We start from the raw sequence: 14,758 nt of genomic DNA, 5'->3' as shown, positions 1-14,758 counted from the left end.
GTCTGAGATGTTAGCCTATGGCCAATCCTAATGTGTTTCACTCTGCCTCCTTCAGGTCTGAATGCTGGTTCTTTTTATGCCTTGTCTACTCTGCTGAATCGAATGGTGATATTGCACTTCCCGGTAAGGCTGATCCCCAGGCATGCTGGGCAGGGAGATAGTAGGACTATAAAACTGTCTCTGCAGAGTCTGGGTTTAATTAGTTCTAGGTGGCCTCCAATGGTGGTGTGCTTACAGGATTCAGAGAGAGAGATGGCCTGGATCTCAATTTAAGTTTTGATAGTATTAACCTATGTCATAGCATGAATATGACAAGCTTGTTATCATCGTAGACCACTCTCTCTTCTGAAAAAGACATATAATTACCCTTGTTTTTTGAGATAGGGTTTCTCTGTGTAGCCCTGGCTGTCCTGGAACTCAGGACAGGCTGGACTCAAACTCACAGAAATCTGCCTCCTCTGCCTCCTGAGTTCTGGGATAAAAGGTGTGCGCTATCATCTTCCAGCTCATTTATTTATTTATTTATTTATTTATTTATTTATTTATTTAGAGACAGATTCCATTATACATCCTTGGGTGGCCTGAAACTCACAGAGATCTGCCTGCCTCTGCCTCCCAAGTACTGAAATTGAAGGCATGTATCACTACGCCCAGCTACAATGACCTCTCATAAGATATTTTTTTAAGACTAGAGAATAAGGGCTGGAGAGATGTCTCAGTGCTTAAGAGCACTGGCTACTCTTCCAGGGGACCTGGGTTCAGTAGTCAGAAAGCACATGGTGGCACACAACCGCTTGTAACTTCAGTTCCAGGGGATTGGCGTCTGCAACTATAAGGCATGAATGTAGTATACATATGTACATGCAGGCAAAATACCCAAACACTAAACCAAATAAAATAAAAAATATATATAAAAAGATGAGAATAAGTCATGACATTTGTACATATGTATGTGTTTGTTTATATCATAATTATTATTTGGGCAAGGTTTAATTGGAACTCCTATGTGCTCAATTAAAGAGTTTTGGATTTTTAAATTTTTATTCATTTTTAAGTATGTGGGTATGCTGCCTGAATGAATGTCTATGTACCATGCATGTGTCTAATGTCCATGGAGATCAGAAGAGAGCATCATATCCTCCTGAGACTGGCATTACAGACAGGTGTGAGCTGCCATGTCGGTGCTGGGAATTGAAACCTGGCCTCTGGGAAGAGCAGCTAGATCCTCCCAGCTCTTAACTGTTGAGTTGTCTCTCCAGCCCCAGCATCTTATTTATTATTATTATTATTATTATTATTATTATTATTATTATTATTATTATTATTGAGATAAGTTCTCTCTATGTAGACCTGGCTGTCCTGGAGCCAATTAAAGCATTTTAAAATAATGTTTCCAGAACCAGTAAGGCTGGATATTGGGAAAGCGATACTGAATATCATAGAGTCAGGAGCACCAAGGCAGTGAATGTCACGCTTGCAGGTGAAGCCACCATTGTTTGATGTTCCTGTTGTCAGGGCTGGTTCTAAGACCATGTCCTAGCTCTGTCTTTAAAAACATATGCCTAGGACCTTGGGCTAGCAGGTTAATCTCACTGTGCCTCAGTTTCACATCATCAAATGGGTACAAACTGACTCCTAACTGTATGGTGGGGATTGTGAGAATTAAATAATAATATCAACAGCAGTGCCCAACACATTTTGACATTACAAAATGGCATTGTTATCTACAAGTGTGCCAGGTCACATTCTAGCTATCCTTAGATGTGTGGCCACAGGTTAGACCCACTTGAAAAATAAAAGGACAACATAAATATGTGTGTTCTAGCTGATCTTCCTCATCTCGTAAAATGGAAACTGATATATAAAATTGAATTGGTATAAGTATTAATTTAAAAATATTTGGGCTGAGCAGCAGTTTGGAGGCAGAGACAGGGAGATCTCTGAGTTCAAGGCCAGCCTGGTCTATATAGCAAGTTCAGTCCAGATAGGACTATATAGTAAGGCCCTATCTCAAAAAAAAAAGATAAAAATATGTATGTATATATGTGTTCACATGCACACACACACACACACACACACACACACACACACACACACACACCGCTGACTGACAGTGATTATAAGGACAAAATTTGGTTGATCATGTTACCCCAGCATACAGGGTCATAAACACACAGCTGGAGTATTATTTTGGGGAAGAGTAATTATTCTAGAATTTTCTTCAGGTTGTTGTCAAGCCTGGTATTTGCAAAATATTGGCTGTAACGGACCCACTGGGTGGTCCCTGTGGTTTCCCTAGGGTGAAGAGGTGAACGCTGGACGAATTGGCCTGACCATCGTCATTGCAGGGATGTTTGGAGCTATGATCTCAGGCATCTGGCTGGATAAGTCCAAAACTTACAAGTGAGTGACTCTTTTTGGAGCACAACCCAGGGCCCCTTGCTTTTGAAATGACACACTTATTAGGAACATGCCTCAAAAGCTTTGGGGTGGGATGGGGTGGCAGCTAGAGGTCTGAGCAGCCAAGTAGACTCTTAGCTTTGTCATTTACAAAGTGGAACTCTGTCCACACTCTTCGGAATCTTGGGAAGGACTGGGAATAGTGGACATGAAGGCTAGCTTAGTCCTTCTTCTCCCCATTCTATATGCCTAAAGCCTTGTGGGAAAGAGAAGTGAAAATAAATGTGAAAAAAAATCTCAGCAGTTGGAAGTGTGTGGAAACCCCAAAGAGTGAAGAGCAGGTGATGTCACTGCCCCACGCCCTTGGCTGCTAACTGAGCTTCCCCAGTTTTACTCCAGTTTGCAGTGCATTTTATCTTGTAATTTTTTTAAAAAAAATTTTGTTTGCAAATATCATGATGTGTCTTGGACCAGTACACTTTTTTTCAGCCTAATCCTGGCCTATAAATACAAAATCCTGACACCCCGATCTGCAGATGCCAGTGTAGTAGAAGGGTCCGCTTTGTAAAATGCAAGCTGGGGGTTGGAGAAGGAGCTCAACTGATAGAGTGCTTGCCGTGTAAGCATGAGAGCCTGAGTTTGAGCCCCAGGATGCACATAAAAAGACACACACACGGTGGCATGTGCTTGTAATCTCAGGCTGGGGAGGTAGACAGGAGGAGTTCTGGCATTCAGTAGGCATCAGTTCATGGGCCAGCCTTAAAGGAATTCTTCAGAGAATAGGTAGCTAGAGAACTGACCCCTCCTAACCTACTTCTAACCTACACCCACGTTGTTGAGAGTCCAACTCAGGGCCTGTGTATGACAGGCCAGTAATCGAGTTCTGAGCCACACTGCCACTCCTGTCCTTCCCTTCCCTCTGGTGATCCTCACGCACAGAGTGTTCAGTAAACTCTAGCTATGAGTCAGCTGCTGGGATGGTCCTGTACCGGGGTAGGCAGCACTCCAGGCTGCTTTGCCGAAGCCTCCGGAGTTCCCAGTGTCAAGGCTATAGACAGTGGTAGGCCTGTTTTCTGCCACACAGACCCACTTCTGTGTGTGTCTGGGCAGGTCAAGTCTCACATTGGCTGGCCTAGTCAAAGGCCAGCTGAGGCCACTCCTGGGCATGTGGCTTCCAGGCTTACTCCAACGAGGAGCCTGGCTTGGCTTAATTATTGCTGGCGAAGCTTGGCTGCCTCTCTGTCTCTGTTAGTTGCTTGTTTCAGCCAGATACAAAAGCACTGAAGACTGGCCACCCCCAGGCAAGAGGACAGCAGTGTCCCTTTTTCCACAGCCTGCCCTGCAGTAGGAAAAGGAGGGATTGGAATGTTGGCTTGGCAGGGTCGTGGGCAGCCAGAGGCCTTAGAGGAATTAGGAAATGTAGTAAAGGCCTGGGGAGACTCTTGCTCTGACCTCTCAGGAGGAGGACATAGCCAGTCCTTAGCCAGTGTGCAGAGCCAGCTGTCAATCAGTTCTCTTCCACTCCAAATTCCTGGATTTTTTTTTTTTTTTACTCTAGGTTGGAGGCTAGAAATTGGGCATTGAGGTCTATTTTGTTGTTGTTTTTTAAGTAGCCATGGTATGTAGATAGAGTTGTGGTTTAACAAACATGATAAAACTTTTTTTTATTGTCTGGTTAGTTTGTAGAAACACTGAGAATGACTCATGTTCGTGAGCATGCGCTCTGCAGGGTGGTGGGAATAGAGGGAGTAGATTGGGGTGAAGGGAAGAAGTCCCTCATTCTCAAAACCTGGGGAGAATAGCATCTTCTAGATGCTACAGCTTTGACCTCTTCCTGAAATGCAACTGCATAGTAGATTAGTATTCCGGTATGCAGCCTGAGATGGTGCCCATGTTCCAAACCCACCTTGTGATCAGATCCTACCTTCTGCATTTACTCAGCCAGTGACTTTAAGTAATAACGAACCTCTGTTTCTTCATTGGTCACCAGAGATTTCTTTGCAGGGCTGATTGCAGTCATAAACACATGCAAAGTATGTAACAGACTCTGAACCCCAATAAAATTACTAGTTTCATATACCATAGTGTGCTTGCTGGTGTACCACTGTGTTCCAGGTTTCAGACATGCAAAGGTTTGGAGAGGTTGTCCCTGAGTCTTGGTGCTCATGGGAGGAGGGGTAGAAGGGCGTGTTGAGGCGACACCCTACGGGAAGTGGTACAGGAAGCAGAATGCAGGTCTGTTTGCAGGAATCAGGGCCATAAGAGAGTTCTGGGTGGCCAACACTGTGACGGGAGTGAGGGGAGGAACGTGGGAGAGGCACAAAGAGAAAGGCAGTGGGCAGTAGGCGGTAGGTTCTCCCTTCAGCTTTGGAGTCAAGCCCTTATCTTGGGATTAGAGAACATTCTCTTCCAGCTCCATTGTCTGGATCAGAGTAGTTCTGGTTCAACAGATTCAACAGGAAAAGCTGTGCAAAGAGTCGCAGGAAGAACTTACCAGAGAGATTCAGCAAGCCAAGCCTTGCTGTGGGTTTGGGACATCACGTGTAGAAAGCAGTACTGAAAGCTTTAAGGTGTCTTGACCATCACCGCCTTGACTACAGCCTATGTTTGTCTGGTTATCCACCCCCGCCTCATTTTTTTTGGTGTGGGACAGAAGAAGCATGGGGCTATACTGTTCTTACCCATGTATAAGACATGACAGGTTAGGCTTGTGGAGAGAGCATGCAGAGAGTAGACTAGCATCTACCTAGTCTTCTTCTTTATAACATTGGTCATGGTGTGATCATTTATTGTAAATGGATAACCATTGGTTTAGTATTCTGCACCTATCTGGAGATGCTTCTATGAAAGCTGGTGTGCCAGCACACTGCAGAGAGATAGAAATAGAAGAGGTGTTCAGTAGGCCCTGGTGGAATGAACAGATTAGTGATGGGTGCTGTTAAAGTAGGATGCGTGACTCAACTTCTTTGCATTTATCCATAGGGAGACAACCCTGGTAGTGTATATCATGACTCTGGTGGGCATGGTGGTGTACACTTTCACCTTAAACCTGGAGCGTTTGTGGGTGGTATTCATCACTGCTGGCACACTGGGGTAAGTTTCATGTCTGACATGTTCAATTGGAAAACACATCCCCTGGCTCCTAGAGTGGCCCAGTAGCCAGAGATGCAATGCATGTGCCCTTTGCTGACTCCTCACTGGCCTCAGGAGATGTGGAAATGGTGCCAAGGGGTGTTGTTAATACTTGAGGCAAACGCCAGATGGAGGGGTGCTTGCCTTGAATGCCAGCACCCAGGAGGCAGAGACAGAGGATCTCTCTGAGTCTGAGGCCAGTCTGGTTCTATTTCCCTACATGGCTAGGGCTATGTAGAGAGACTGTCTTAACAATAAAAACACAAAAAGCCAAACCAAAACAAAAACTGAGTAGTCACCTCAGGTAGCTGGGCTGTCCTGTTGGCATGGAATGAAGCATGAACTATATGCCCTTCAAGACATCTGGAGTGCTAGGGAATTCCTAGTGGCTTCAGGTCCAGGGTTCAGTTCTGTTACCAACTGTTGTTAGAACACAGACATGTTACCTAATGCTCTGAGCTTATGAAGATAAGTGGGGCCAACTTTGTAGGGTGGTTGGAAGGAAAGAGGCCATGGTGTGAAGACACAAGGAAGCATGGTGAGGGTAGGAATTAGAACTAGCATTTTTAGATGTGTTGGGTAAGAAAATACATAGAGCTGTAGGCCTTTTGCAGGGACTTTTCTGGGCTCTACCTCCCAACTATTTTCCTTCAGGCAGTTTGAGCTGGGAGAGATACCTGGCTCAGTCCTTCTCAGCTGCCTCCCGTTGGGGAGGAAATAAGGAGAACGCCTAGGTCCCAGAGATCCATGGTGATGTAGCCCAATGTCTAGGGACTTCCCCTTCTAACCTAGAGCCCGTGGGCCTGGACCACATATTCTCAGATGAAAGTGAAACACACCAGGCACTTTTGCCCCTTTCATAAATGCTAATGTGTCATCGCTGGCTAGAGGGAAGAACATGGAAGACATTAGAGACCCACTGGCCACAAGGCCTAAATGTCCGCAGAGATCAGATGAATGGAAGAGAAAATCAGGGGAGGGGGTCTGGGGGAAAGGTGGGCTCCTAGTCTTGTGCTGGAGGCTCTCCATCGCCTTGTTCTCTGGTCTGGACTTCAGCTTCTTCATGACTGGCTATCTGCCCCTGGGGTTTGAGTTTGCTGTGGAGCTCACGTATCCAGAATCTGAAGGCGTGTCGTCTGGTCTCCTCAACGTCTCAGCACAGGTACAACTCTGTTTTCTTTTTGTTCCCTGCTTGTTTGATCTTGTGTTACAGTATGGCATCTTTCATTGCTAGTTTTTTTTTTTTTTTTTTTTTTTTTTTTTTTTTTTTTTTTTTTTTTTTTTTTTTTTTTGGTTTTTTCGATACAGGGTTTCTCTGTATAGTTTTGGAGCCTATTCTGGCACTCTTGAACTCACAGAGATCCGCCTGCCTCTGCCTCCCGAGTGTTGGGATTAAAGGTGTGTGCCACCAATGCCCGACTCGTTGCTGTTTTTTCAAGACAGAGTTTCTCTGTGTAGCCCTGGCTATCCTGGAACTCACTCCAGGACCAGCTGGCCTCGAACTCAGAGATTGGCCTGCCTCTCCCTTCTGAGTGCTGGGATCAAAGGTGTGAGCCACCGACCAGCCTGGTCTACAAGAACTAGTTCCAGGACGGCCTCCAAAGCCACAGAGAAACCCTGTCTCGAAAAACCAAAAACAAAGAAAGAAAAAAAGAAAAGAAAAGAAAGAAAAGAAAAAAAAAGGTGTGTGCCACCACCGCAGGCTCAGTATGGCATCTTAATCCTCCCCAAAGCCCTGTCAATTAAACCCTTGTTTCCTGCCTTCTGTACATTTCTCCAGGTATTTGGGATCATCTTCACCATCTCCCAAGGCCAGATTATTGACAACTATGGAACTGAGCCTGGGAACATCTTCCTCTGTGTGTTCCTTGCCCTTGGATCAGCTCTCACTGGTGAGTGGAGGCCTGAGAGCAAGATAAGGCTCAGACTACATATGGGATATTGGCAATTTGGAACCTGTGTCTTGTATGATGATGACAATGGGGATCACAAATGTGGGGAACAGATGGGAGGGTTTGACGGATCTCTGTTTGGGATATCTGTTTGGTGAGTGGCTTTTGGCATCAGAAGGCCCATGTTTGATGTTGACTTCCACAGCTTGTGCTACTGGACCAGGCCCTGGAGGCCTCAGATCCTAATTTGCACAGTTGAGGATTTGCTGCTGGTGGTTAGCACAGTGTGTGTGAGGCCCTTAAGTAAATGCCAGCATCATTACTGGCTTTTGCCTTTCAAGGACAGCAGTGACCTGGGACCTTTTCAAGATGAGTGATGATGCCAGCTCCATCTTGATGTAAAGTGGGATTGGGAGAGTTGTGATCTGTAGGGAAATGGGGGTGGCTTCTGTTGTATGAACTTACCAGCTTGATGACTCTGCCTTTGACATCCTTCTTTTTTGACCTTAGCTTTTATCAAGGCAGATCTTCGGAGACAGAGGGCAAACAAGGATGCTCCTGAGACTGTGAGTGTGTGGGGCGTGGTGGGGATAGGATCTGGGTCCTAAGCCTTTGATAAGGGTGTGGCAACACAGGTGGGGCTTACCGGAGTGCTCAGAGAAAGTGGATTTTGTGGTGTCTGTGAGACCAGTTCATCTCGTATAAACATGGCATCCAAACAATTTCCTCATGGGTTCCAGTATTGTTCCTCTTTCTTAGAATCTTCTTCCATTTTCTTTTCTAAAATCTTCAAAAGATTTATTTTTATGTGTATGAGTGTTTGCCTGCTTGTACATATGTGTACCATGTGTATGCCTAGTGCCCACAGAGCCCAGGGCATCATATCCCTTGGAATTGGAGTTGCAGGTAGTTGTGAGCTACCCTGTGGTTGTTGGGAACCAAACCTGGGTCCTCTATAAGAGCAGGTAGTGCTCTTAACTATTGAGCTGTTTCTCCATCCTTTCTTTGACTTTCAACCAGTGTCCAGTCTCCTTGTTACATCCCTCAGAACACTATTATTGCTGTCATAAACTCCTAAGCAGCATCTACTCTTGTGGCTCCTAACCAAGTCTTGGGTCCTTAGCTTCACAGTTATCATCTTGGAGTCAGTGACTAGCAAAGGAACATAGGCATCTGGACTGATCACTCTGTGACAGTGGTGGTAATAGCCTCTTAGGTAGAGTTATGGGATGGAGTCAACAGGTTGCCAGAAGGTTCTAAAAGGACAAGTCAAGAAGCAGAAGCTGATGGCAGTGGAAGAGGAGGGAAGACCAGGAGCATGTTCTAGAACAGAAGAGTATTTTCCATCTACTCTATTCAGCCAGAAATCACTTTAACCAAAATGACAGGCTTAAGTCTGAGAGGGGCCTGAGGAGCTCAGTGGCAGAATGCTTGCTCACTTAGCATCCACAGAGCCTTAAGTTCAGTCCCAAGCATCATATCAGGGAGGCAGATGCAAGTGAGGATGAAAGGAACTACAAGTGTGAGCAAGCAAAGTAAGATATCTGTTAAACACAAACACACACACACATACCCCACACCACCACACCAAACTCACTACAGACATAATATATATCCTTTGTAGAAAAACTGAAAATAGCACAGCAAATATACAAAAATATACAATATACAAATATACGAAAGTCTTCAGATCATGATGAAATTCTGTTATCTAGAAACACAGTATTTAGTATTTATGTATGTCCTTGCATGCAGTGGATGGATATGTGTACACCCACATTTTTTCTTTTTCATGTGTATGCATGGTTACATATGTGTGGGTGGTTATGGGCCTGCATGTGGAGGCCCAAGGTTAGCATTAGGAATTTTCCTTGGCCATTTGCTACCTTCTACATTGAGGCAGAATCTCTAGCTGAACCCATAGCTCATGGATATAGCTAGTTTGATTAGCCAGATTACTCTGGGGATTTCCCTGTCCCCACCTTCAGAGTGCTAGAATTACAGGTGGGTCACCATGGTCACCCATCCTTTGAGTGGGTTCTAGGGACATGAACTCATGTCCTCATACTTATCTGGAGGGTGCTTTAACCATTGAACCAGCCATCTCTAAGTCTTAGTTTTTGTTTAGTTGTTTTTAGACATGATCTTATTATTTATCTGTGGCTGGTCTAGAACTTACTGTGTAGCCCAAGCTGGCTTCAGACTTGGAGTGATCCTCCTGCTTTATCTTTATGAGTGCTGGGAGTGCAGGCCTGAGCCACTATGCTTGGCTTTCCTTCCTCCCTTTCTTCCCTCCCTCCCTTCCTTCCTCCCTCCTTCCCTTCCTTCCTTCCTTCCTTCCTTCCTTCCTTCCTTCCTTCCTTCCTGCCTTCCTTCCTTCCTTCCTCCCTCCCTCCCTTCCTCATCTTCCACCTCCTCCTTACATAGACTCTATTCTAATTACTGCAACACTCCAAGGCATCTGGTCTTCTGCAATATACTTTTAATGACTTCACGCTGTTCTTTTATATGAGTAAGTCTTGATTTATCTAACAATTTTTTGTTTGGACATTAAAATTATTTTTGATTGTTATAAGCAGTATCATAATTAGTGGCTGGTTAACTTGCTTGGTTTGAGTGTGATGTTACCATTTTAATGCAGGGGTCTCTGCGACCACCAGAGCACCAAAGCTGGCAGAGTAATGATCTTCAGGAGGCAAGAAGGCGGTCTGGTTCAACATGAACCAAAGCAGGTGTTGGTTCAGACTTGGGGAGTCTGACCCTGCATAGTTTATTTTAGGTTTAATTAATCATAACACAATTTGGTGAAAACTTCCCTGGCAATAAATAACTTCATCCCATGTGTATAACAAAGCATACATAAATCTTCTCGATGAACAAAGAAAGCTAAATAAAGATCAGAGGTGATTACATCAAAACTCTTTGTAAAATACATGTGATACTTTCCATAAAGATGGGTTCCATAAATTGACTGAGGAAAACAAGCTTATGATAAGGGTCCGGGGAGGATCCAGTGTGGTCACAAAGGTCACCAGGCTATTAACCACACCTGCTCCCAGCTTTCTGGGTGGATCCAGTAATGCATTCCCTCCCTTTGGAGGGACAACCCAGTGTGTTTAACATTTCTGGTTTCCCTGGTGCTTATCTGTGAGCATAAGGATTGCTGTGCCTCCTACAGTATAATAAGTAGTATAGGGATTAATGTGGAAGCTGGATTGCTGTGTTCAGTATACAGTAGTTCCTGGAAAAATGGATCAGTTATCATGCAGTGCCTTGGGCATCCAAGGCTATGTGCTGGTTAATAAGTGAGAATCTTTGGTTCTTTACTGTTGTCTTCCGATACCAAATTCTAGAGTTGCCAGGCAGCATATTGAAAGGGGAGGAGGCTATAATAGTGTTTACTGGGTGCCTAGGGTAGGAAAGATGTTATCTAGACCAGTGTGAAGAGCAAAGGCCACCGTGGACACGGGCTTTCACTGTTGTATGTAAGGAGACAATGATTTAGGATACTTTGGCTAATAAGTATATGATAGGTATCTGCAGTAAATAGATTTTTGGTGAAAAATTTTTTAATTGGGCTGTGATGTTTATGACATGAGATTTTGCTGTGTTTAAGTTGGAAGATAAAGGCAAACAAGAGATATAAATAAAATATATTTGTATATTACATATTAATATATATTAAATATTAATACTGTAAATAGCTCATCATAATTGTATCCCCAGTCCATCTACCAGTGCTATAACCTATGGACATGTATATATCTCCTTTTCTACTCTGTATGTTTGCTTAATATAGAGAGGGGCTAAAGAGATCACTCTTCAGTTAAGAATATGTATCGTCAAAAAGAGGGTTGGAGTTTAATTTCCAACATCCCTATCAGGCAGCTCACAAGCTCCTGCAACTCCAGCTTCGGGGGATCTGATGCCCTCGTCAGGCCCTGAACTCACTTGAACATACTCTCATACACACTCACACACACACATTAACCCCCCCCCCATACACACACACCACCATTTTAAAAGAAAGACTTCATGATCAGTTACACTCTACGCCTCACATGTACAGATAAGCATATTTCCATCTTGTTTAGTTTTTCAGTTTTTGTAAAACTTCGCTCTTGTTGGAGCCAGATCCTTGCACAAATACTCAGTGTCTCAATCAAAGTGGAGTTGTCCTTGAGGATAGACTATAAGAAGCAGCACTGAAAGGGGGTCGGTGCCTTACGTTCCTGTAATGGGGCTCCCCTATGTTATATCCCCAGTTCTTATCTTTGTATTCTGGTCCTCGCTGGCATTTGCAGCTCCTTGGAACTAAGGGGAGGTCAGAGTTAACACTGACACTGACATGAAGGAAGCTACGGTGGCCGGTACATCGGTTTTTTTTTTTTTTTTTTTTCTGGAGCTCTGATCATTACACACCCCATGGCAGTCAGTGTAACTCAGAGACTTGGAGACAAACACATTGTCAGAGCCCAGTGACGACAGGGCATGCACCAGGCCTTCCTATATACCAGTGAGATGTACTGTTTAGGTAAAGAGAGAACTAAGGACAGAGTGAATAATGTCACCTTGACTGTGAAACCTTGGGTGTCCATTTTTCTTCCAGTACCTCGACAGTAGATGTGCCTCCCTATGCCTGCCCTATTTTTGATGGCAGTTTTGAGGTGGTAGCCTCAGAGGAGACAGGCATGTGTACATTGTGTGTGTCCAATGCAGAGAGTGACCGTGTCAGCTGTGAGTGGTCTGAATGAAGGTTCCTAGTGGCTGAGGCAGATCTGCTGCCCAAGGGCCTGCAAGATTGAGGACAAGACTGGGTTACTACAGCTGTGGCTCTTGCCATGGATGGGATCCAGGCATTCCTAGGGACAAAATTTGTCCAGCTGGCATTGGCCTCTAGCTTGGCCCTGCATACACTCCCCTGGGCCCTGAGCAGTGCTGGCTCTTGTCTGTGTTCAAGGTCCTTTTGCCAAGTAGAAGATAGCCAGATGCCCAACTTGGCAATATGTATCAGGGACCCTACAGGAGAATTTCCAGGCCATGCTTAATCCTAAACCTACTTAACAAGTGTGAGCCAGAAGACCTCTTATAAATGAATTCCATGCCTTACCCTTCCCCCAGAGAAGCCAAGTCCAAACTGGGTTCCACCAAAAGCTTCTATAGTATTATTCTCTCTGAGTACAGATAACCACACAGCCATTGAGTTCAGATATACAGTTAAACAGGGTGTCTTAGAATTGTTCGATGGCATCCATTCAATGGACATTATAATAACCCTTGCCCTGGGGGCCGCCTTCCCAGTTGGGCTAGCTGGAGTGTTTGAGGGAGTTGCCAATCCAGAACCTGGAGCAGCTATTTGATGGCATGGGGAGGTGAGTTTAGGACTGTCAGAACAGGATGCTGACTTTGCCCCCTCTGACGGATGGTAATGGTGGGGGGCAGTATTTGGGGGTACACACTCAGGCTGGACAGCTTGCTTGTTTCCTTATGACTTTTAGTTACTCTCTGGTGGGGGGGGCAGTGGGTAGCCTCTTGCCCTTGTACTCACACTGATCCATCATGGACAGGGATCTGCTTCAGCCAGTGGGGAGGAGGTCTGTGTGTTTTAATCACAGGGCTTCTTGTTTTCTTTACCTTCTAGAAAATCCAGGAGGATGAAGAGAGCAATATCAGCAAGGTGCCCACGCCCACCGTTGTGTCAGAGGCTCGTCTCTGAGAGAGAGACAGAGGAAAGAGAGGTGGCAGAGACTCAGGAACACAGACACTCACCTCTTGGCTCTGTTTAGCTGTCACTGTCAGCACCTAGATCTTCATGGAGAAGCTTCTAGAGGAAGCAGCTGGAAGATCTGTGACTTACAAGGCAGTGCCTATACCTACTGGGCCCTTTCTGAGAACCTGGATGGTTTACTTGTGGGAAACCTCACCTCTCTCCAGATGCAGTCTGGATTCTGGTCCTCTCTCCCTGTTAGGTCTTGGGGCTAGCATTGGGAGAGCCTGGCAGAGGGTGCTGGAGTCCATCCTTGCTTGGTCCCTTGCCTTCTCTTATCCCTTCTCTCATGGAGAATGCTTGCAGAATTATCCCAAGAAAGCTTATTCAGGATATTAACTTTTTCTAATGTCTTAAGACTTACCCACACGGAGCCCGGTTCTTACTGAGAACAGACAAGCTGCTCTGCCTCAGGGTCACGATGAGGAAGCACCATGGTACAGCCTCCGTCAGAGCCCATCATTCCACAAAGGCAGCTCTATCAAGACTCTCGGCCTTGGCCCTCCTGACCAAACATGGCAGTCTCCCTTTCGACCTTCTTTCCTGAGAGTCAAGGAGACAAAACACCAATAAACCAGACAAAACCTTTCTTGTAGCCCTGAAGGAGAAAATGATTGGAGAGGGCTTCCTGCCTAGGTGCAACAGTGCTGGGCTACCTTGAGTGTGTGTGTAGCTCTGAGGTGGTAGCTTGAGCTGGCATGGGAAGGGGCTTTCTTACAAAAGAGGTGCTTGCCCGGGGACTCCAGTGTCCCAGGACACTCAGAATGTCTTCATTGGATATTGCAATGGGAAATGCTGCCATCAGCCCTGCGGCTCGTGACTCTAACCTTTACTGAAAGTTTGTCTCACTTGCTCTACTCTGACACCCAAGGCTCTCTCTGAGGAAAGAGGCAGAAGGTAGCTGTTAAAATAGACATTATGTCTGTTTCAGGTAAACATAAACCTGGGCATGTTGGGGACCGTATTTGCACAACCAAACCCCCTCCCTGCCTATGCTAGTGAAATCTGCCAGATATTTTACATTGAAAAGGACTCCTTTTAAACCAATCCTGGTTGACCTCCTTCCTCACCTAGGCTGATGGTTCTACTCGTGGCTTTTGTAGTGTCTCCTCCAATAGAAACTGGCAACTAATATCTCCTATGCCTTGAGCAACTCAGGTCAAGACCACTGCATTGTCTGGCCCTGGCCATGGCATTAGTATACAACAATAGCTAGATTGCCTGCAGTATTGGGGTGCCAGGCCAGAGGAGATCCACTTGTGTGTACATACATGTGTGTTTGTATTTTGTGTGTAGACACAGTGGACGGGAGGGAAGCAGTGTGATGGAAGGAGTGTTAGGGATGGGAGGGAAAGGTGCCTTACTTTCTGTCAAGAGAAAGGTGTTCTTTCTTCAACTGTTCAAAATGGACATGTTTACTCAATCCATTTATTTAAAAAAAACAGAATTTGTATTTTCTGTTTATATTACCAGATATTTTAAGGCAATAAAGATTTTCAAAATAGTCTGCCTTGTCATTTGGTGAGGTAGTGGCAGCTTTGGGCAGTCTCCCACAAGGTTATCACTC

The 14,758-nt window shown here is 45.1% G+C and overlaps 1 protein-coding gene across 1 annotated transcript in view; it reads left to right on the top strand.

Annotated features, from left to right (window-relative positions):
* Flvcr2 (FLVCR heme transporter 2) overlaps positions 1–14,696 on the top strand; it is a 56,548-nt gene extending 41,852 nt beyond the window's left edge. The window contains exons 4-10 of the mRNA XM_027418553.2: positions 56–123; positions 2,300–2,403; positions 5,383–5,493; positions 6,589–6,694; positions 7,313–7,424; positions 7,935–7,990; positions 13,066–14,696. Of these exons, the coding sequence (XP_027274354.1) occupies positions 56–123; positions 2,300–2,403; positions 5,383–5,493; positions 6,589–6,694; positions 7,313–7,424; positions 7,935–7,990; positions 13,066–13,140 (632 nt within the window). The 3' untranslated portion in view covers positions 13,141–14,696. The remainder of the gene's footprint in view (positions 1–55; positions 124–2,299; positions 2,404–5,382; positions 5,494–6,588; positions 6,695–7,312; positions 7,425–7,934; positions 7,991–13,065) is intronic.
* The last annotated feature ends 62 nt before the right edge of the window (positions 14,697–14,758 follow it).

The sequence above is a fragment of the Cricetulus griseus genome, chromosome 5 (assembly GCF_003668045.3).
Source record: "Cricetulus griseus strain 17A/GY chromosome 5, alternate assembly CriGri-PICRH-1.0, whole genome shotgun sequence".
NCBI lineage: Eukaryota > Metazoa > Chordata > Mammalia > Rodentia > Cricetidae > Cricetulus > Cricetulus griseus.
Note: the sequence above shows the minus strand (reverse complement) of the source record. Positions and strands in the feature narration are given on the sequence as shown.